This window comes from Ptychodera flava, chromosome 13, assembly GCF_041260155.1.
Source record: "Ptychodera flava strain L36383 chromosome 13, AS_Pfla_20210202, whole genome shotgun sequence".
NCBI lineage: Eukaryota > Metazoa > Hemichordata > Enteropneusta > Ptychoderidae > Ptychodera > Ptychodera flava.
The window spans coordinates 3,955,638-3,978,083 of record NC_091940.1 but is presented as its reverse complement, the minus strand read 5'-3'; the positions used below and the strand labels follow the sequence as shown (position 1 = coordinate 3,978,083).

The window sequence follows — 22,446 nt, the reverse complement described above, 5'->3', positions numbered from 1 at the left end:
CCGGTTGGCGCCTTTTCTATCTCATGGCGTGTTCAGTAATAAAGCTTGTGTTCTCAGCATGAACTGGTGTCGTTCGCAGTTCTGTGTATAAGTCAGACAAGAACCTTGATCATAAAACCCCATCACGACATTTTTTGGTGCCGAGACCAGGATTAGGATGTCTGACGAGGAGCAGCAACCAACTCAAGCCGAGCAACTGGCAACGAAATTGGCCAAGTTGAAACTCAAGCGCAGGGACAACGTGCCCAAATGACGAGGCTGTTCAACCGTGCAGAACAACTCACATCAACGTTCGCTGCAGCTGAGAACAAGACTGAAGCTTACAGGATACTCACAGCATTGAACACTCAACTAATCAGAAATACGAATCTTTAACCAAGATCGAAGAAGATATCTTAGATAATACGGATGAAGCAAGCTACGATGCTGCGAGCCAAGAATCCGGCGACTACATGTCCGAGATATTCGAGAGAAACGACAAGATCACTGATTTCATCAAAAACAACAAACCGAACAATGCGACTGGCCCATCGGCGAACTCCGACACCGCTACTCAAGACACATCGAAGAAAACGGTCGCATTACCGAAACTACAGCTGAAAACTTTCTCAGGAAACGTACTCGAGTGGGTGAGTTTCTACGACACTTTCAAATCGTCCATCCATAATGATAAGAACCTCGAGAACATTCAAAAGTTCACATACTTACGCAGCGTTTTAACTGATGAAGCTGCCCGTACGATTAGCGGTCTCGCCTTGACAAACTCCAACTACGACCATGCTTTAGAGCTACTCATCGAACGCTACGGACAGAATCATTTGATCATCGATGCGCACATGACTGCACTGTGGCAGATTCCTCAACCTACGAGTGACATTAACAGTCTGAGATTGTTTTATGACACATTAGAAAGTCATATTCGCGGTTTACAATCACTTGGCAAAGAAGAGAACGCTTATGGAGAACTTCTCATTCCCATGATTCGAGATAAACTACCTAACAATATTCGGAAACAGATTGCAAGAGATCACGGAAACAAGGCTTGGACTTTACCAGAGTTGCGCAAAGCCATCCTACGGGAAATCGACGCATTCAAGCCGGAGTTCCACTCGATGAGTTATCGGTTGCGGACACAGCAACACAGCCTAATATGACCGCTTCATTTCATACTAAGGCCGCATCTACGCGCACAACAAAGCCTTTGAGAATCAAAACATGCGTGTTTTGTAAGGGAAATCACTACACAAGTGATTGCCAAGTTGTCACCGACCCGAAACGTCGCTTAGACATTGTCAAACGCGATCGTCTCTGTTACAATTGCCTTGGAAAGCATCGCGTGAGCGATTGCAAGTCTCGTTACACTTGCAAGATCTGCAAGCGTAAACATCACTCTACCCTTCATCATGACACCAAATCAGCTACAACGTCTGAGAAAAAGGGAACTTCTGAAGTTCATGTGGCATTGGCGAAGACAGACGACACAAAGGGGAAATCTACACCCAACGGATCGGTTCTCCTCAAGACGGCAGTCATTCCTATGTCGGTCGGCGATAGGAAACCTATCAACGCTACCGTGCTGTTTGACGATGGGTCCAACAGAACTTTTATCACGCAGCGATTTGCTGACAAACTCAACTTGAAATCGGACACTCATGAGAACGTTAGCCTGTCAACATTCGGGGACAATTCGAAACAAATTCATTCCATGAAAAGTGCAATGGTAACTTTGCACGAACAGAATGGGCATACCAGTACTGTCAACGCCCTGATAATTCCCGAGATTTCGTCCAACCTATTCAACCACGTGTCAGCAGAAATACTCAACTCAGACCATCTACGGGGATTAAAGCTTGCCCACCAGTTTCCAATGTTAAAACTATGGAAATTGATGTGCTCATCGGAGCCGATCAATATTGGAACTTTGTTGGAAACCATATCGTGCGCGGGGCAGGTCCAACTGCAATATCATCTAAGTTCGGCTACTTGTTGTCCGGTCCTACTGGAAAGCGTGGGAAATTGGACTCTGACATTAATATTCATCACGTGAACGTAGAAACACACCGACGATGACATACGAAACTGGTGGAATTTAGAGCTCATCGGAGTGAAGGCAGACTCGCAAAATGATGAAAATACCGACTTCGAAACATATCGGGACACTCATCTACGTGTTGAAAATGGTAAATACATTGCCCGTTTACCATGGAAAACTGATCATCCGCCACTGCCTTCAAACTATGCGGCAACTGAAAATCGCACGCGCGCTATGGTTCGCCGTTTGACCCCTGACTTAACGAAGAGATATGACGATATCATCACCGATCAACTGCGCCGAGACTTCGTCGAGAAGATTCAAGATGACAACAAAACTGAAGGACATTATTTGCCGCATCGAGCTGTCAAGAAGGACTCAGTTACCACTCCGATACGTATTGTATACGACTGCAGTAGCAAACAAAATGCTGACTCGGCAAGTCTAAACGACTGTCTTCAGACTGGGCCATCATTAATCAATGATTTACCTGCCATTTTGCTACGATTTCGCGCTAACCGAATCGCTTTCGTCAGTGACATTGAAAAGGCATTCTTAAACATACGTCTAGAGGAAGACGAGCGTCAATACACCAAATTTCTTTGGTTATCGGACATTCGTGATTCCGAAAGTCCATTTGATGTTTATCAATTCAAGTCTGTTCTGTTTGGGGCGGCTTGTTCCCCATTCATGCTCAACGCTGTAATCAAGACCCACTTGGAAAGTAATGCCTCCATACCGACTGCTGATGACCTCAAACATAATATTTATGTTGACAATGTGATAGACGGTGCCAAGTCTGATGAAAAGGCCGTGTCATATTACAACGACGCAAACCACCTCATGCAGTCGTGTGGGTTCAAGCTACGCTCATGGACGTCCAACAGTGAACGACTATGTGAACTCGCAAAACAGGACGATATCTACGAACCCTCTCGTGATGTACCAGTACTCGGCCTGCGTTGGGAACCAGAAAGCGACACGATGACCTACTCAGAAAATAATAGCGAGCCTATTCCAAATGAATTGATAACGAAACGAGATGTTCTCAGTTCCTCGGCTACACTGTACGACCCACTGGGCTTCGTAGCTCCAGTTCACATCAAAGCTAAACTCTTTGTACAGTCACTATGGAAACGCGGGCTCCCTTGGGACGAACCGCTCGACGCTGAATTGAACTCTCAATGGATACAGATCGCAGCGGACTTGAATGCTACACGCAAGACGACAATAAACCGCCAATACTTCTCAGGGAATAAAGATAACGACGACTGCGAAGTTCATGTTTTCGCTGACGCCAGCACTACCGCCTACGGAGCTGTAGTTTATCTCCGCAGTTCAAGTGAAACTTCTATCGTTATGGCCAAGGCACGCGTCGCCCCAACGTCCGATTTGTCACTGCCTCGGTTAGAACTGATGGCCGCCCTGATTGGCACTCGACTCAGCAAATTCGTAATAAATGCTCTCTCCGGCAAGATAAACATTACACAGCGGTATCTCTGGTCGGACAGTCAAATTGCGTTGTATTGGATCAACAGTGTCAAGAAGCTGCCGATCTTCGTAAGCAATCGCGTCAGAGAGATCAATGGTTTTCGTCACATCTACAAATATTGCCCCTCCGCTGACAACCAGCTGATTTGTTAACTCGAGGCATTACTTCTGATCAACTAGCCAATTCTACTCTATGGTGGAACGGCCCTACTTGGTTGAAAGAAAATGGAGACTGGCCAATCTGTGAACTGTTTGATAGCGCAGTACACCATATCGCTACAACGGACGACTTCATGATCGAGCCTCACACACAAATCGATGCTGAGGTTGCCGATAAAATGCAACACGTTGAGGATCTTTCTCGCCGATCCACTGAGAACATCGGCTCATCAAACACGGAAATCGACCCCGCAGTTGACGTTGGCATACAATACGCGGTGGACATTACTCGTTTCAGCTCGTTAGACAAACTATTCCGCGTTACTTCGTATGTATTTCGTTTCAAATCTCGACTGCAGCGAAAGAGACACGCCATCAGGAGCAGTCTCACCGGACGAGATACGACATGCTGAACAGATCTGGATTAAAGACGTACAATCTGAGATATATACAGACACTATTCATTCCATGAGGATGAATGTGAAGAGGTTCGGACCGTTGGTTCAACAACTCAACCTATTTCTCGATAACGAGGGCACACTTCGATGTGGCAGCCGTGTACACAATGCAGCATTGGACTATGTCACGAAATTTCCAGCGTTGCTGCCTCCTCACCATGAATTCACTAAACTGGTCGTTCTGAAAGCACACGAACGCGTATTCCACGGAGGAGTCCAGTCGACTGTAACACAAATTCGTCAACAGTACTGGATACCGAAAATACGACGTATCGTTAGCAAGATTCTTCACAACTGTGTTACCTGTCTGAAAGTTGAAGGAAAGCCGTACACTAACCCAGTCCAAGCTCCGCTGCCTGCATATCGCGTGAACATCACCCCTCCATTCAGTGTGACGGGGGTCGACTTCACGGGGGCTCTCCTCACCAAGGCTATTGATGGTAAACAAAACAAGGCATACGTGTGCCTGTTTACCTGTGCGGTTACACGGGCCATACACTTGGAATTGGTACCGGATTTGACGACTAAAACATTTCTACTCGCGTTTCGCCGTTTTGCTGCAAGACGATCCCTGCCTAGCCGAATGTTATCCGACAACGCCTCGACGTACATCTCTGGAGCCGAGGAGATACGCTCCTTGCTCGACACGCCTGATGTTCGAGATTATCTCTCATCTCAGCGAGTGAAATGGACTTTCATACCCAAACGTGCGCCGTGGTTTGGCGGCTTTTGGGAGCGGCTCATAAGTCTCACGAAGAATGCGATTAAAAAGGTTCTCGGTCGATCATTCATCACGTATGATGAGCTTGCTACCGTCGTCACCGAAATTGAGACTGTATTAAATGATCGCCCACTCACCTTCGTTTCATCCAGTGCGGACGATGACGTTAGCCTGACCCCAAATCACCTGTTACATGGTAGAAGCTTGACCTCACTACCATACATCACAGTCTCCGATGAAGAAATCGAAGACCCGACTTTTGGAAACCACAATGATGTTAACAGACGTTACGCACATTTGTCAAATCTCCAACAACAGTTCTGGAAGCGGTGGTCAACCGAGTATTTGACAGCTTTGAGAGAACGTCACTCCGGTTCCGGAAACAAGCACAATGTAATTAAAGTGGGTGATGTGGTACTGATCCATAGTGATATCGATCGTAGGATGAAATGGCAGCTCGGGACTGTGAAGAGACTTGTTTATGGACGTGACAAGTTGGTGCGATCAGCTGAAATCTCCACCGCCAGGGGACACACCAACCGCCCTATACACAAGTTATATCCCTTGAGGTAGCCTCTCAAGAATTATCATCATCTGAAGACAAAGATGTGAACGAGCGGGAAGACATCCATCGGCAAGAAATTTCAGCTGAGAAAACCAATGACCCGCCCGAGTCGGGGAGACCGTCCAGAGATGCAGCCATTGCAGCCAGGATGAGAATATCCGAACTTTCATAAAATTGTTGTAACTGTTGAGTCAATTAACTCTTTGAAATTCTAAGTTTTTGTTCAAACGAATCATTATTGATAATTCATATTGAAAGTGTTCAAGATTATCTTTCGTCGCCGGGAGAATGTCGGAGAACAAATGACACATCATTTGAACATTATTAATAGGACTAAGCAGAGCCTATGTGTTATCCGTCTACCAATCAGACTCTTTGGTAACTTTCATCCAATGACTGTGGACTATAATCTCCCGCCAAAAAAATGTTTATCCTTTGGTGTTCTATTACATTCGGTGCATGCGCTTTGGCGCCTTTATATGTAATTGCTACAGTTGTGTTCCGGTTGGCGCCTTTTTTATCTCATGGCGTGTTCAGTAATAAAGCTTGTGTTCTCAGCATGAACTGGTGTCGTTCGCAGTTCTGTGTATAAGTCAGACAAGAACCTTGATCATAAAACCCCATCACGACAATTATGATTGACAAGAAGCGCCAAACCGTGATAATCTCTCTTCTTTAAAATTAATGGAACCATCCTCCTCCAATCAAATCCTCAATCATGATATGAACTACTTGGACATGTCCACGTTTTGAAGTCAAAGGCATTCATGAATTTCTGAAGAATAATAACGGTATTTGTTTCTAGCCAACAGTGGTGACAGCTGAAGATGTGTTTTGTCATCATAGCCATCAAGCACTATTCAAAAAGATCGTAAATAACACTTATATAGAATAACTCTAATATGATAAAATAAATATCAAAAGATGGCTTTTTTTATCCTTAAGCAGTAAACTGCAATTTTTTTTCAGTCCTGAATGTATCTTTAATTGCCATGTTCTTCTTGCGCACAGTGATGATAACTCTTTGGCCATGTGAGTTTAACAAATCCTAAAGTCCTATGCTTTGATCTCATTAACCTGGCGACCAAAGTATATAGGTTGTGGACTGCAGAATGATGTAGAAATGGTTGATAATGACTTTGATTCAACTCAAAGTCATCCTGATACCGTTGAATGAACTTTTGTGAATTTTTGATACTTTTATCGTTATATGGTTGCAAAATGTGCATATTTAATAAAGGCACGTAGTAATTACAGAATTGATTAAATCGTAGTCTCTCCACATGAGCCACAGCTATGTTGATATTGATATCATTCTTGTCAAGAACGTGTGAAGGCATTACATAGACCCATGAGTGAAGGTCTGTGGTTGAAAACATTAGTTGATAAGCTATAATGTACATGCCCAAGGGACATATCTTCAACACAAAACTCTTACTTTTCTTTGTTGCTTCACAATTTGTGAGGACATATTTGACTGCAAAGGACACCAAAACCACACAAGTTCATTGATCATTACACCTAATAAATAAAAGGTTTATTTGGAAATCAATTCACTTTCAAGTGACCTTTTTTCAATAGAATATAAAAACTGTGGCCTCTGAGGTCAGTAGCTGTAACCTTTAGATAATTTTTCACTATTTTTGTTTTTAACGTAAACTACAGTCTCTTGTTCTGCTCCCTGAAGCATATTAAAAAATACAATATTCAGCTTTCAGCTAAGCCTGAACATGTATAGACTGCATCATTATTGTTGACAAGTGACGGCTTGTCCCAGACTGGAATTTGAATGTAAACAATAACAGTGTACTTTACATTTCAAGATGCCGTGTTTGCAAGCTGAACAGCAGGAATGGAAAAATAAATTGCAATTAATATGGGAAAAATAGTAAAAAAATCACCAAAAGTGACAGCTACTGATGCCTTAAGTTCCATCCTCATGTTCTCTACTTCTTCATACATGGTAATGAACCTATTTCGCTTCTAAAGGTCATTTCAAAACACATCAATTTCCTCTTTATGTCATAATAAATGTTAATCTGGCCACATTGTTTTCAAAAAAACACAGGGGAGATGACCTACATTCAGGAGTCAGAAATTATACACTATCTTCTCAAGTGACCCTGGATTAAGTAAGAAATTCTAGACTATCCACCCTGGATTGGGTATCAGAGATTGTATGAAGTGGAACTGTCAGTAACTTGGTTTCATTTCAATTATAGTCTTGCCAGCCCTTGATAACACACAGCTGTTTTGAGACATTCCTTTTTAGTATAAACCACCTATACAGAGTGATACAGAGAATTCAAAACAACCATGTTTTTCAAAACAACAATGAAAAGGTCAAAGTTCATGGCAAATATGCCTGAGTATTTAGTGAATTTAGGTATGATGATGGTAAATAAAGTTGCATCTGGCAGCCTAAAAGTCTAAAACACATGTTTACTACTTTTCAATAATATTTCAATCCCATCATGCACAGTTCCAAAGTCAAAGTGTTGTTCACAAACCTTTAGTCCTATACGGTCATTAGCATTAAAGACATTGAAAAGCTTATGAATCACTGTAGTTTCAGCTCTTTCTCAACTTTTACAGCCTTTCAAATATTCCTTTTTATTATTATTATTGATTACTGTTATGTGATTCACAACATGTAACAACACGTAAAACCCCATATCAAATAGCTTGGTAACAATAACATCTATCTATGTAGATGATGTATAAGTTTAAAACAACAATAATACTCAACTGTTGTAAATTTTGGCTTAGACCACAGTTACGAACTTACCGTTTGTTTTACATCTCACATTGCCATTGCCATGACTTAATATCCTACTTTGTAATAGGGCTATTTTCTCCAAATCACTATTTCTACACATGCCGATTCGAAATGATTGTTTAACTTTAAAGGGGGGTGGTCGTCGGAAATCTGCTCAAAGGTTGCCATGGACCCCTACAACCGATGTAAATACTGTATCTACGGTACTACGTTGGCGATTGATGAAAGTTGAAACATGCTTATTAACAATGAATATCAGAAACTTTATAAATTACAGCTATGTTGAAGTGATGCATATAGATATCACGCATGAAATACATTGTTTGTAAACAAGAAAGTCGCACACGCACAGTTCCGACAACCAACCCCCCCCCCTTAAAATCAGTCAAATTATCGCTGTATTGCAATTTTGTTCTTTGCATGTAGTCAGTGACAGTGTTAGTCAGTGAAAGTTTTAATATTGTATATAATGAATACCTTTGTTAGAAACACTAGTTAGAAGCAGTGTTTGTTTTTATCAGACAATGTAGCATTGCAATATCTGGGAGTCAATGATAAAACTATTTGCCAAATTGTTCATGAGTGTTAATTCATAAAAAAAAATGCACTTGCTGACTTTATCATCTCCCAAGAAACAAATTTGTAAATCTCAGGCCTATAAAAACATGCACTTCATGAAAGCAGAGACTATTCTCGCATTTTTATTCTGACAAAATTTCAGGCAATGTTCCATCTCTCTCATATCTTTTTCCAAACCAAAAATAAGATATGGTGGGGAAACACACTAAAAGCCTTGAAGTGGTGTTACGGTTTACACATGAACTTTTTTCAAAGCAATATTTCTCATCAAAAAATGACATTTAAACCCCCTCATACAATACATTTTCGAAAAGAAGATAACTTGAAGTTTAGTAGGAGTACATATTTGGGGTAGATAACCTCAAATTTGATATTGAAATAAAGCTTCATTTTAGAATAAATCTTGATGCTACTATATGAAATTTAATTCCTGAATTAAAAGCAGAAGAGTTTATATTGAAGAACTGGCAATTCTGTTTTACATTATCTATATTCATTCTTAAATGACAGGGATTAACAGACTGACATTCAAAAAAGTGCTTAAATCATAATAAACCACTTTGAAATAACTCTCAATACTGTAAGTACTTTACCTAAAATTGCTGTTTTGTCGTGTAGTATTTCAAGAATGAAATGTGAAAATTTCACACAATTTGGCCCAGAAAGATACACTTATATGCATTTGAAATGACCAATAAGGTGAAAAATAAGCCACTTTATATTAGGCCTGCTAATGATGCGATGAAAATTAAAATGTTGACGATTTGTATATGGCACCAGGAATGTAGGGTTCCTCCGTGACACACGGCCATCCCATCATCGAAGTCGATGTTTGTGTTTTTGTCCAATGTCAGCTTCATTTTGTGTTAAGTAAAAGAAGAAGAACACTAAGCGGCATTACAAATGATTAAATATTTATACTGAGTATATCAAAAGGTAATGAAGTCAATTGCAGCTGGAATGTGTTCAGAATACGTCTTGATAATTTGTTCGCAAGAGGGCGCTTTGACAGCGCTTGACTGCCGTCTTCAGGATACTCTCGTATGGTCAGTATAGTTGATAGTGTTGTCAATCCTTCGTTAAAATCCATAGTGAAATACAGAGTCAATTTGATTAAACATGACGCTGAGTTTAATGAATAAATGCCCGATAAATATTTTAGCCTTAGTACCTATGGCCAAATCATTTCATAGGTTTATCTTTGGCAAAATGAAGAACGGAAACTAACCAGTTTCGTTTTGATTGATTGATTTATTTATTCATTGTTTGTTTGTTTGTTTGGTTGTTTGTTTGTTTTTGTTGTTGTTGTTGTTGGTGGTGGTGGTGGTGGTAGTTTGTATCTGTAAAGTAATAAAAAATGGTAGAAGAGGACTTAATTCTCAGTGTAATCATAGGGAACAGACAAATTCGACAGGTATAGCAGTTCAAAGTCGCAAGCCATTAAGAATCTGGAATCTCTCCTGACTTTAGTGAAGATAGTCACCATGATAAACCTTCATTGGTTGATGAAAATACGTGTGTTAGATTAGGTGTCTCATACTGTTGGCAACTTCACATAAGTTATAACACCCTAATTTTGGCAACCGCTCCAAACACCCTTACTCAATTACAATTACTCAATTACTCAATTACCCTTACTCAATTACATACCCTTACTCAATTACTCTCAATTACAATATATACCGAACCATGGGAATTGATTGGTTGCATGCATGGTGTCTTTGATCGGGTTGTTTTAAAAAAGGACATCTCGCATTTATAACATAGAAATCAAATACTTACAACGTTTGTGAAAGAGTGTTCGCCAGTATTCTCCTTAGGCCCTACCCTCATTTGTTTGTTTACATTTTGGAGAGATGAAGAATTGCCCCACCTTCCCTGGTCGGCATCACGACTGAACAGTGCTCATAAATACCGTACCTTGCGCGTCTACAATTAGAAACGCTTTCACTGGTCAGTGATAGGGTCGCGAGACTGACAATTCATATACCGTACTGAGATGGTCGTTTTTCAAGACAGTAAATTTGTAATAATAAAACAGATATGAACTGACATTTGCAAAATACGTCCTGAAACATTAACTACGATTCATTTCATCTCGTACACGGACGGTATGCAATAAATCTGAAATAGTTTAGTATTATTCAAATCGTGGGAAAATACAATATTTATCGACTTTTCACCACAAACGGGTAGCAGGCGGTGCATAGCAGTCGAATATCAGCAGAGTTCTATTGCGCATGTCAGCAGAGTTCCACTGCTTTCATCATTGTACGTATCTACATTTACTTCATGATACTTTAACAAAGGGGCGAATTATTGAGTTCAATGTTTACAGTTTTGGAATGAGTGATCTACCTGATCATGCTCATGCTGATAAAAGCTGACAACTTGTGATTGAAATCGCTGAAGATGGGTTACAATTTGGCACTCGTAGAGAAGATGAGATATAGAAAGCGGGGGGGGGGGGGGGAGAGATCGGAAAGAGTAGACGACAAAACAATAAAAGTGCACTGCACTGAGGCGTAATTCAGTTCAAATGTGAGTAAAGGGCTATTTGAGAGAATATGTTGACATACTATATATCACAATATTACAATGGTTACGTTTGTTTTGAATCAATTCGTCCACAATTATCCTCTAGAGGACGACCATGTGGAGGTGTCCTTATTAAATGTGATCTGAGTAATTATGTGAAACAACTCAAAAGTGATCTGAATGATATTTTATGGCTCAAATTAGAAGAATTAAACAAGTCAACTGTACTTGGTATAGTCTATATAACCCCACAGGACAGGGATCATCCCACAATTCAAACGATGATATTTTTACTCATATTGAAACTGACATGATTTATTTTCGTAGTCAGTACAGAGATTGTCAATTTATGCTACAAGGAGATTTCAATGCAAGAACAGGTGGTTTGGATGACAGAATTACACTAGATGGTGTTGATTATCTACCTATAGATCCAAATACCTATATAAATGACAACATCGGCACAAACCGTATTAATTGCGACACAGATTGTAATAATTAGGGCAAGCATCTGGTCGATTTATGTAAATCATCGTCGTTATGCATTGTCAATCGAAGAATTCCTGGAGAGCAAACAGGTGAATTTACTTATATTGCAGAAACAGGTCAAAGTGTTGTTGATTATGTAATTGTTTCTATTTCAATTTTTAATAAGATTGTACGTTTAGAAATTGGTAACCGGTTGGACTCTGACCACTTGCCATTGTCAGTTATAATTAATGTCAATTTTAACGAAAATAATGAATGTACTTTATGCAACAATGTAAGAGCTATAGCTACTCTAGATAAGAACTTTATGAAGTATAGCTTTGATGCTAAAACTTTTGTGAATCAATTTACTCAACCAGAAATGGAATCCCTTGTAGCGGCATTTCATGATTCTGTCAACTCAGATGACGATGGCAATAGTTCTGTTTGTAAATTTATTGATTTATTTTATGCTGTTTCAAAACCATTATACCACCGTGGAAAAGTTTGTTCGGCAGAAAGAGGTTTGTTTGACGAGGAATGCCGTCGCACCAGGAGTAAAGTCTGGTGCCAAATTGAATGTCTACAGAACTACGAAGAACTGTCAGAACCTTCAAACGTACAAGAATCTGAAAGCGGAGTATAAAAGGTTGATTAAAGAGAAAAGACAAAGACTTAACTCAAAGAGAATTGCCGAAATGAAATCGCTGCTTGAGGCAAACGATTCATCTAAGTTTTGGTCTTTCTTTAAAAAATGTTCGTAGTATTCCAACCAAAACAATCTCAAGTAGCGACTGGTTTGGTTATTTCTATTCGCTTTTTAATCCCGAATACAGTATCAATAGTGAGCCCTTTAGTGGTTTGTGAAATGGAAAAAGAAGTGAGCAAGATTATGAACGACGAGACGGCAACTTGTCCAATTAACGACCCTGATGATATGACTAGTGATGTAATTGATCAGCCCATAACTGAAGCCGAAATCGTCCAGAGTATTAAGTTCTTGAAGAATAACAAATCCCCTGGCATTGATGGCATCCCCGCAGAATTTTTGAGCAGTGTTGTCACTTAATCACGCCTCTATTGTGTAAGCTATTTCATAAGATTTTCAGTAATGGTACTATTTTTCCCGATTCATGGTGTGAAGGCATAATTTTTCCAATTTTCAAAAAAGGAGACAAAGGCCAGGCAAAAAACTATAGAGGTATCACGTTACTTCCAATAATTAGTAAAATGTATACAAGAGTTCTTTATAATAGATTACAATTCTTGAAAGAAACTGCTGCCCCTCTCCGAGAGGAGCAAGCCGGGTTTCGTAAAGGCTATAGCACAGTGGACAATATTTTTATTTTACACACGCTTATACAAAAATATATTGGTCCAAAAGTGGGGATGGATATTTTACTGCGCTTTTACAGACTTTGAAAAGGCCTTCGACAGAGTGCATAGAACTGCCATGTTCTACAAATTGGGTAAAGCAGGCCTTAAAGGTAAAATGTTTAGTACTTTGATGGCAATTTATGCTCAAGTAAAATCTTGTGTACTCTTTAGTGACAATTTGACTGATTTTTTAAATTGTCCATATGGCGTTAGACAGGGATGTATACTGTCACCTTTTTTGTTTTCCTTTTACATTGATGACTTGTATAAAGAGTTCAAGAAAGATGCATGGGTAGATGGGTGTTCGTTGGGTTTAATTGAAATTTTCTATATCCTTTTTGTTGATGATTTGGTTTTACTAGCAGAAAGTGCTATCAAACTGCACAGACTTCTAAACCAACTTGAGTTGTATTGTAGAAAATATAAAACAAAAGTCAATCTGGACAAAACTAGTATAGTGGTCTTCAGAAATGGTTGACCACTACGTAATTGTGAAAAATGGTTCTATAGGGGAAAACGGGTGTCAATTGTGTCATATTTTAAGTATCTAGGCGTTGTGTTTTCTTGCAGTGGTATATGGAGCAAAGCACAAGAGGTCTCGGCAGATCAAGCCTCGAAAGCTTTTTTTTTCTCTGTACTAAGATTAATTATTTTTGAGACGAAGCTATTGCCATATGTCTTAAACTTTTTGACACAAAAATACTCCCTATTTTGAGTTATGATTGTGAAATTTGGGGACACATTGAAGGCCGAAATATCGAAACTGTCTATGTAAAATTTTGTAAGAGATTAATTAGACAAAGAAGACATGTCATAGATGCAGCTGCGAGAGGAGAACTTGGAAGATCAACACTCAGATCGATAAGACTGCCAAGAATGGTCAAATACTGGCTGGGGCTTTTAAAAGCGAACTCTCATAGGTACATTTACCATGCATATAATGTACAATACGAAATGGTAGAACATGGTAAAAACTGCTGGGTAACAAGTCTTAAAAATATTCTTTTCTCGTATGGTTTTGCTGAGTGTTGGTTCAACCAGAAAGTATGAAGACATGTTTTATTCCCAATTCAAACAGCGTTGCAGAGACATAGACATACAGAATTGGCATGATATTTTAAGTAATTATAGTAGGCTCTCAACATACTCTTTATTTAAAACTTCACTATGTATTGAAAGCTATTTTCACATCCCAATGAAACCATTTTCAAAACTGTACTTACCTCATTTCGCATCTCATCTCATACACTGAATATCGAAAAGGTGAGATATACTGGTTGTGCAAGAGAACGAAGGGTGTGTCCATGTGACAATGCAACAATTGAGGATGAATTTCACTTTTTGTAGGTATGTACTTTTTACAACGACCTTAAAAAAAAGTATATTCCCAAATTCTATCACTACCAACCAAATATAGAGAAATAATTTGTGCAATTATTGAACACAGATAAGACAGAAATTACCCGGAATGTCTGTGAATTTCTATTTTATGCTTTCAAATCACGCAATGATGCTCAATTCTGTAACATAACACATCTTTGACTGTAAATGTACTTTTGTTCTGACTTAAGGCACGTAGGGCCGGTGGCCTATAGTGCAAAATAAAGATTATTATTATTATTAAAAACAAATATTATAATAGTCACTTGGATTTGAAATCTTAGTCAAATTAGGGATGGACCAGAAGAAAAAAATTTCAAGGCAAAAAATAGGTTAAATCTTCGAGCAATTTTGCAAAATAAAAAATAAAATTAGAATGTTAAAAACAGATAAATCTGACAGTTTACTCATAAAAGACAATTAGCACATCATGACTCACTTGAAAAAAAATTCAAAAATTTACAAGTGTAAAAAAAATATTAACAATTTGACTGTGACCACCCTCCCCTCCCAATATCTAATGGTCCATCCCTTACACAAAATAGTCAATCTAACCTATCATTAACGCATGTCTCGATCGTCATGCGTCGATTGCAAGTCAATCTACAGTCACCTCCGCCGGATTGGTTCTATACGACGCTATCTTAGTAACGAGACATGTCAAATTATCATACATGCAACTTTATCAGCCAAACTCGACTACTGCAACTCCCTTCTGTACGGCCTTCCGGATAACACTATTTCTTTACTACAACGAGCACAAAATACTGCAGCCAGGATAATCACACGCACCAGGAAATTCACACCAATCACTCCAGTTCTGGCCCGTCTCCATTGGTTACCAGTTCGTCTCAGGATTGACTACAAGATTTTGTTGTTAACGTTCAAAGCTATCCCAAACCAAACGCCTACCAGTGATGTACTCCAGCCTTATATTCCCACACGCACACTGCGCTCCTCTGCCAAGAAACTTTTAACTTGCAAAACTTAAAAAAACATAACCTATGGTGGCCGTGCCTTCTCTCACGCTGGCCCTAAACTATGGAATGCACTACCACTTGACATCAGAGAATCTACAAACCTAGAAACTTTCAAAAGAAAGCTGAAAACTCACATGTTCACCAGAGCATACAGTGTGGCTTAACCATTGAGCGTCACAGAGCAAAACTTCTGTTTTGGATTTTGGCGCTATATAAACTCTTGCTGATTGATTGATGGATTGATTGATCGTACGTTAATGAACACATTTGCCCGTCCATCTCCGTACTAAAACATTTTTATAAATTCTGTCCCAAGTGACCAATTGAATTACGTCATGGCTGGCTAAAGCAGGTACATGGAACGAGCAAATGAATTTTAAATGAATGAAATATGGAACCCAAATGACCCTCCTGCCATAGTACGTTTGCGACAAACAGGTACTGTCACCCACTTGCATGGACCTATGTACTCTCTGCCGTAGCGAGACTTGTCGAGATAAGCCCTTCTTCCGATTTCGTGTGTGTGTGTGTGTGTGCACATCTCTTGTTGTGGTGCACTCTTTAGGCAAATTAATATCTCACATCTTCTTTGAGTAATGACCACTCACTTTGCAAGCCCCGAAATTCCTATTTATATATATTGCATGAATGAATACGTTTATTTGAGAAATCCATCGTTACAATTGCAACGCATCTGATACATGAACGCGAAATGCACTCAGTGTAAATAAGTACTTTCAATAAAAGGGGAATGCCACCAATACACACGAGTTATTCATGGATATCATCTCGAGAAATCGACAAGGATGCATTGGTAAATTGAAATCTGTATATTGCATTTATCACGCTGACAGTGTAGTCACCTTTTCTTGCTGTTCATCGTATGTTCACGGTAGCCCTCTTGCCATATGATGTTGCAGTCTTTCGTTTTACCTGACAAGCAGTGCCATCTAGAGTAAAATATCAACAATCCGTATAAAACTTGCTTGGACGAGCCTCAGTAAAAAATTAAAGTTAATTTCCTTTGACCTGTAAATGTGTCTTGTGAGATGTAGCAGTACAATTTACAAGACTCACAACTACTAGCGATAGCTACGTACAGCAGTAAAATTGCAAACTTCAGCTGTTCAAACTGATGACGGCGATACTTGTCAAACGGTAAGCCATTCGACGGAAGAATAGACCGTCGACCTGCTTTTTTTGCGATGTAACCGAATTTTTTCGAATAATATTTCATGCGTTCTTGCCCGTGTGAAATTTGTGCCTTTCAAATTATAAGTTTATTGTGGCAAGTATTGCGCCCAATTTTAAATGTTTTTTCATTTCTATAAATGGCCCGACCGACTGTGAATAGGCCCCAGTCTAGTCGTTGGAACTGCGCCCGTGCGAGTATCTTGTTTACAAACAATCCGTTTCGTGCACAATTTTGTGGCAACATTAATTTATGGAAATGGACTTAAAATGAAACAAAAACCTGTAAACAAATGAAATGAATTTATTATCATCACTTTGCTACATCTTCACACTTAATGAACTTTATATCAATTTAACACTCACTGAAGCCTTGCTGGTATTTGTGAATATATACGTCATACATACCACTAAATACAAGGTACTATACTTGATACTTAATTCTATATTTTATTGATTGTCATATAATGTACCATAGGCGTTATCTGATAAGGCCACACATCTATCTTGTATGAAAATCACTGACATTTGCAAAACAATCCATCTGCGGGGAAAAACGAGAACGTGACGAGGTAGGATGGCTTGTCTATCATCATGTGATATTCCCACAACGGCCGACACTATCATAATATCCCTTCTTATATGACGGGGCACATCTGTCCGTCCATTATGAATGACACTGATATCATCTGCCGTGCATTTCTACAGACTAAAGCCTTGTAAGCTTACTAGTGTGAAACTAGAGATTACTGAGATTAAGGAAGACAAAGAACTGGGGCGGCGGCATCTGCACAAATTCATTTTGTATCATTTTTTGTGAGTAGTTTCACAATAATTTTTTGTAGTTGTTCGACGACCTCAATGTTGACAGAGGTCACTTTGTGGAGATATTCAACACTGAGGGCGCTTGTAATGATAGCTCCATTTGCTCGATTTTCACGTTGACTCTTGTTGTAGACGCTTGTGTGAACAATGTCAGTTGTACCTTGACCATTGACGAACTACTAAAGCTACCTTACATATCATACCGTCATCATGGTTACAATCTTCATCATCATCATCATCATCATCATCATCATCATCATCATCATCATCATCACTGTTGTTGTTGTTGTTGCTGCTGTTCTTTATCTTCTTCTTCTTGAGGGAGGGTATTTATTTGTAGAAAAGACTCATCACAGACATTAAAGCATCCCGCTTCGATTGTTCTTGTCTATCATCATCCTCATTGCTCCCATTGAAGCCGCTGTAAATAACTTATCTGATAAACTCTGAACTTCCACTCTCTTTTGAAACAAAATAATGAAAGTGAGGCAAAATGTGAATGTTATGCTCCGATAATAAGTGCAAGTTTGCTTTATTTTGTCGTCAATTTTCAGATACAGGTTACTGGTTCGATCGATGCGACTCCAGTTAAGGTCGTTCAACCAAGGGTTAATGACCGCAAGAGATGCGAACGTTCGGGGTAGAGTTATCCAATGCCCATACAAGCAAATGGAGACATTTGGAGGTACAGTCAATATTATCTATACTGAGCCCTAACCTCAAGTCATTCTATCCATCGATGATCCATGGCACAGAGTCTGCTTCGAAAATCGATTGTGACGTCTGTTTCTACTCACACTTTTTGTAAATAAAGCAATGAAAATTCGTTTGTGTTATTTATTTTCTCTTTGCTTTGCATCTTTTTCTTTTGATTCAAATTGTGCGCACTTGATGTTTGTCATGAACCAAGCCAGCCAGGTTGATTAATACAGTCCACTGAACTGAAGACCGCCCCTTTAGATTATTATGTTTCTCCGTAACTACAGCTGTATCGTAAGGTTTCAGTGATTGAGGTCTACAATCTATGATTATAAGACAAGTTTAGATTGCCTTTGTAACTGAAGTATAACCTTCCTAACTGACAAGGGTACCAGCTAATAACACCAATGTTAATGCTATACTTGTTGATTTCACACGAGTCAGTTCTCTTACGTAATTCAACCCCTGCTTTCAAGACTCCGGAAGAAGTTTCCAAAGTATGTACGGCAATCAATACGTCCCTCTCGGCGGGATGCTTCGAGTAATTAGACGTCGCTTTTCGTCAAGAAAAATCCCGTTCGAAACTTTCCCACAATAGCATAACAGAGAAGTTCACAGAGCTGAGGTCGTTGACTCGATGTGATGTGCATCCCAAGTCAATTAAAAACGATAAGCCAGGTTTTAAGTCGATGAGATTAACTGCCATTGTGCAAATAAACAGAGGTATTCCTCTTTCAATGTTGACAACTAAGGGTTCTTCACGAACGAACTGCGAAGGTACCCTGGATGAGCGTATGACGTCAGGAAGACTGCGTGCCAGAAATACGTCAGAAGCGAGGAAAACAGAGATCAATGACGTCAGCTATCAAGTATCCATCCTTCAGCACAGAGCTTTAATTGCCCCAATTTCGTGAGCAAAACCCTCAGTAATTCGAACGCGCCCTACCTGTTGGCGTATACGGGCCGGTGGTTAACGAAGATAACTTTGAGTATGGATGTAAAAACAGCTTCCGTTTTTTACTTTCATGCTTTGAATTAGATCGGATCACCTTGTCCTTTCATGAAGAAATCTTCTGTATTTTAAGAATTATCTGTATCTGAGTACACCTGTATTATATCTTAACCTTTAACACTGTACCGCACTAGAAACTTCAAAGCCGTCATATACACAGGTCGCAGTGAGAGATTTCTCAGGGTCTGTATCTCTGATGTCACAATTCTTGGTTCTTTCTTTGAGGTGTATGAGACCAGTACAGGGCCTAGCGACACTTTCAAGTGGTTCAAGAATCGAGAATGTATCAATGTCGAATTGGCTGATAAAAGTGGTTGTCCTCTGTAAGATATGACGCAGAAGGCCAATAATATTAGCGTGATGAAAACATATGGCGGCAGAATTCTCGCTGAAATACGTGGCGCATTCTCAGAATTGAAATACTGAGTGATTTATCTAAAAGGTTATTCTTTAGCGAAACGCACGTTTGGTTCCTGCCAAAACTTACAGACTACAAGGATAGCGTAACATACATGCAGTTGGGTGACGTGATGCCACCAGTGACGCGGGCAACACTTTGTACCATTGTGATTGGCCAACAAGTGACTGACATTGTTACTTGCGGTAGTATGGAAAACAGCGCCATTGACGTGAGCTGATGAGAAGGTTGTCGAGCAACGGAAATATGGGTAAAACATATGTCGAGGACTGAAGTCGTAAAAACATGACATATAGCTGACTGACTTTACTATTTCAGGACCAGGTTAGAGTCACGGTTGTACACGAGGTAACCTTGACGTGGACTAACGACTTTCCGTGATGATTGATTGACCAGATCGACGTATGTAGTCGAAGACGAGGCACATTTTATAGAGTGATTAGTAATGTACGTTCATGGAAAATAATATGGAGTGTGTACTTTTGAAGTTGGCTTGTTTAGGCAAGGAACATTTACGGATATATCCAACCTTTCTCGGTATACATTGGAAGGCTTTCTATTATTGTAAATGATCAGTTATTAAAGAGGCACTCCCACTTGGTAACATTTTTCAAACACATTTTTTTAATGCCAACGGTCGAGATTTGACGTGGCGACTCCGCGCGGATTGCGAGATATCGATAAAAGCATGTCATTTCCCGAGCGTATTTTTCACATCCCGAAGTTTTACGATCGTTTCTGGTTATGACCCGAAATCCCCCGAAAGTGTGTTGTTGTGCTGATTGACAATATTCTAAGGAGTCCAAAAACGTTCGAATGACGCAATTAATTTACCTCCTACTGCGATGACTTTATATATACATCATTATCAATGCCTTTACCTCTGGTAATTCTTTATCAAAACTTCTCCTTAGTTTTTGTCGTTTTCATTATCCTCAATCAGTTAAATAATACCACTTTTTGTCGTTTTCATTATTCTCAATCAGTTGTATTTAATTTTTTAAATAATACCACATAGATATCAGATTTTACGTGTAAAATATTAGTTGCCTCTGATGACTACATTTTGTCGTCTGCCACACAGTTACGCGTGGATAGCGGCCGCCGCGTGTGGTATGCGCGCATACCACGCGGCGGCCACTATGCATACTATGTATCAACCGCACCTATCTGCAGTGTTGTCCTTAGAAGCCGGGTGCCGGGTAAATAACCCGCCTGTTTTGCATTTTTTCCCGGCTACTTTTAATTGAATATCTTTTTTTTTAATATCACCATGAAAACAATATAAACAGTTATATAGGTATGCCAGATGGTGAATAATTACTAGTATTAATTTAACGTAGATTGTACTTATCATATCTTCTTTCTGATTATAATTTTTAGCATTTTTTGAGTGAGTCCGGAGTTCTGATTTAGTTATTTGTACATTTCTCTCAAACATTAGATGACCACTGGTTCTATCAAGCACTATACAGTCTGATCCCTCCTCTAATGTCAAATGTCACCTCAGATGCCACCAGAGAACACCATTTCCACTTCAAAATTTCATTTTCGCCTTGCGAAAGGGGGGAAACCCCCCTCTCGCGCTACACCCCCCCCCCCACCCTCATTCGCTACGCTCACTCGCCGCTCGGTCGCTTCGCTCCCTCGCAGTCCACCCGCCACTTACTTTAATTACCTGGCTACTTTTAAATATAAGGACAACACTGATCTGTGCTAGTCACCTATGCGAATTCTGGTGGAATCAGCAAACTTTGTTTTTCGTTTATTTGCCGAGTCAGTAGGACTCGGCTTTCTCCCACGGGACATGACCGCTCACCGACGAGAGTGGTACTGCTGTGGCGTACAGCAGCGTCAGCGTAGACTCGTACTCCATAGCTTAGTTGACAATGACCCCAGTGCCGAACGTTCTATGTTCGGAAGCTGAATTCAGGTGGGCCACCGGAATTCAAACTTTAACTTTTTTGAGGACATGTTTTTATCGATATCTCGCGATCCGCGCGCAGTCGCCATGTCAAATATCGACCGTTGGTGAGCGGTCATGTCCCATGGGAGAAAGGCGAGTCCTACTGACTTGGCACTACTGACTCGGCAAAAAACGAAAAACAAAGTTTGCTGATTCCACCAGAATTCGCATAGGTGACTAGCACAGATAGGTGCGGTTGATACATAGTATGCATAGTGGCCGCCGCGTGGTATGCGCGCATACCACACACGGCGGCCGCTATGTATCGAACCACGCGTAACAGTGTGGCAGACGACAAAATGTAGTCATCAGAGGCAACTAATATTTTATACGTAATAACTGATATCTATGTGGTATTGTTTAAAAATTTAATACAACTGATTGAGAATAATGAAAACGACAAAAACTAAGGCGAAGTTTTAAAAAAGAATTACCAGAGGCACGGTAAAGGCATTGATAAAGTCAGGCAGTAGGAGGTAAATTAATTGCGTTATTCGAACGTTTTTGGACTCCTTAGAATATCGTCAATCAGCACAACAACACACTTTCGGGGGATTTCGGGTCATAACCAGAAACGATCGTAAAACTTCGGGATGTGAAAAATACGCTCGGGAAATGACATGTTTTTATCGATATCTCGCGATCCGCGCGGAGTCGCCACGTCAAATCTCGACCGTTGGCATTAAAAAAATGTGTTTGAAAAATGTTACCAAGTGGGAGTGCCTCTTTATGGTCAGTAAAAACTGTGGGGACCTGCCCATAATTATTCAGCATCTGCCAACGCTAGATTCTTTTGAAAGTGAGATTA

General features: G+C 39.9%; 2 protein-coding genes across 2 annotated transcripts; both read left to right on the top strand.

The window, feature by feature from the left end:
• Nucleotides 1-157: 157 nt before the first annotated feature.
• LOC139146953 (uncharacterized) lies at nt 158-1,154 on the top strand. Its single transcript, XM_070717811.1, has 2 exons — nt 158-241; nt 381-1,154. The coding sequence occupies exons 1-2, from the start codon at nt 158-160 to the stop codon at nt 1,152-1,154; spliced, it is 858 nt and encodes a 285-aa protein (XP_070573912.1).
• On the top strand, nt 1,151-5,434 carry LOC139146952 (uncharacterized). Its single transcript, XM_070717810.1, has 3 exons — nt 1,151-1,720; nt 2,054-3,438; nt 4,042-5,434. Exons 1-3 carry the CDS (start codon nt 1,151-1,153, stop codon nt 5,432-5,434), a joined length of 3,348 nt encoding a protein of 1,115 aa, XP_070573911.1.
• Nucleotides 5,435-22,446: the final 17,012 nt, after the last annotated feature.

What these genes read in the sequence shown, in the direction of transcription:
- LOC139146953 (XM_070717811.1), top strand. Translation starts at nt 158, where the DNA reads ATGTCTGACGAGGAGCAGCAACCAACTCAAGCCGAGCAACTGGCAACG. An exon ending in AACTCAAGCGCAGGGACAAC is followed by an intron (nt 242 to 380) that starts GTGCCCAAATGA and finishes TCTTTAACCAAG; the next exon opens with ATCGAAGAAGATATCTTAGA.
- LOC139146952 (XM_070717810.1), top strand. Translation starts at nt 1,151, where the DNA reads ATGACCGCTTCATTTCATACTAAGGCCGCATCTACGCGCACAACAAAG. An exon ending in ATTCCATGAAAAGTGCAATG is followed by an intron (nt 1,721 to 2,053) that starts GTAACTTTGCAC and finishes ACGTGAACGTAG; the next exon opens with AAACACACCGACGATGACAT. An exon ending in TCCGATTTGTCACTGCCTCG is followed by an intron (nt 3,439 to 4,041) that starts GTTAGAACTGAT and finishes TCTCGACTGCAG; the next exon opens with CGAAAGAGACACGCCATCAG.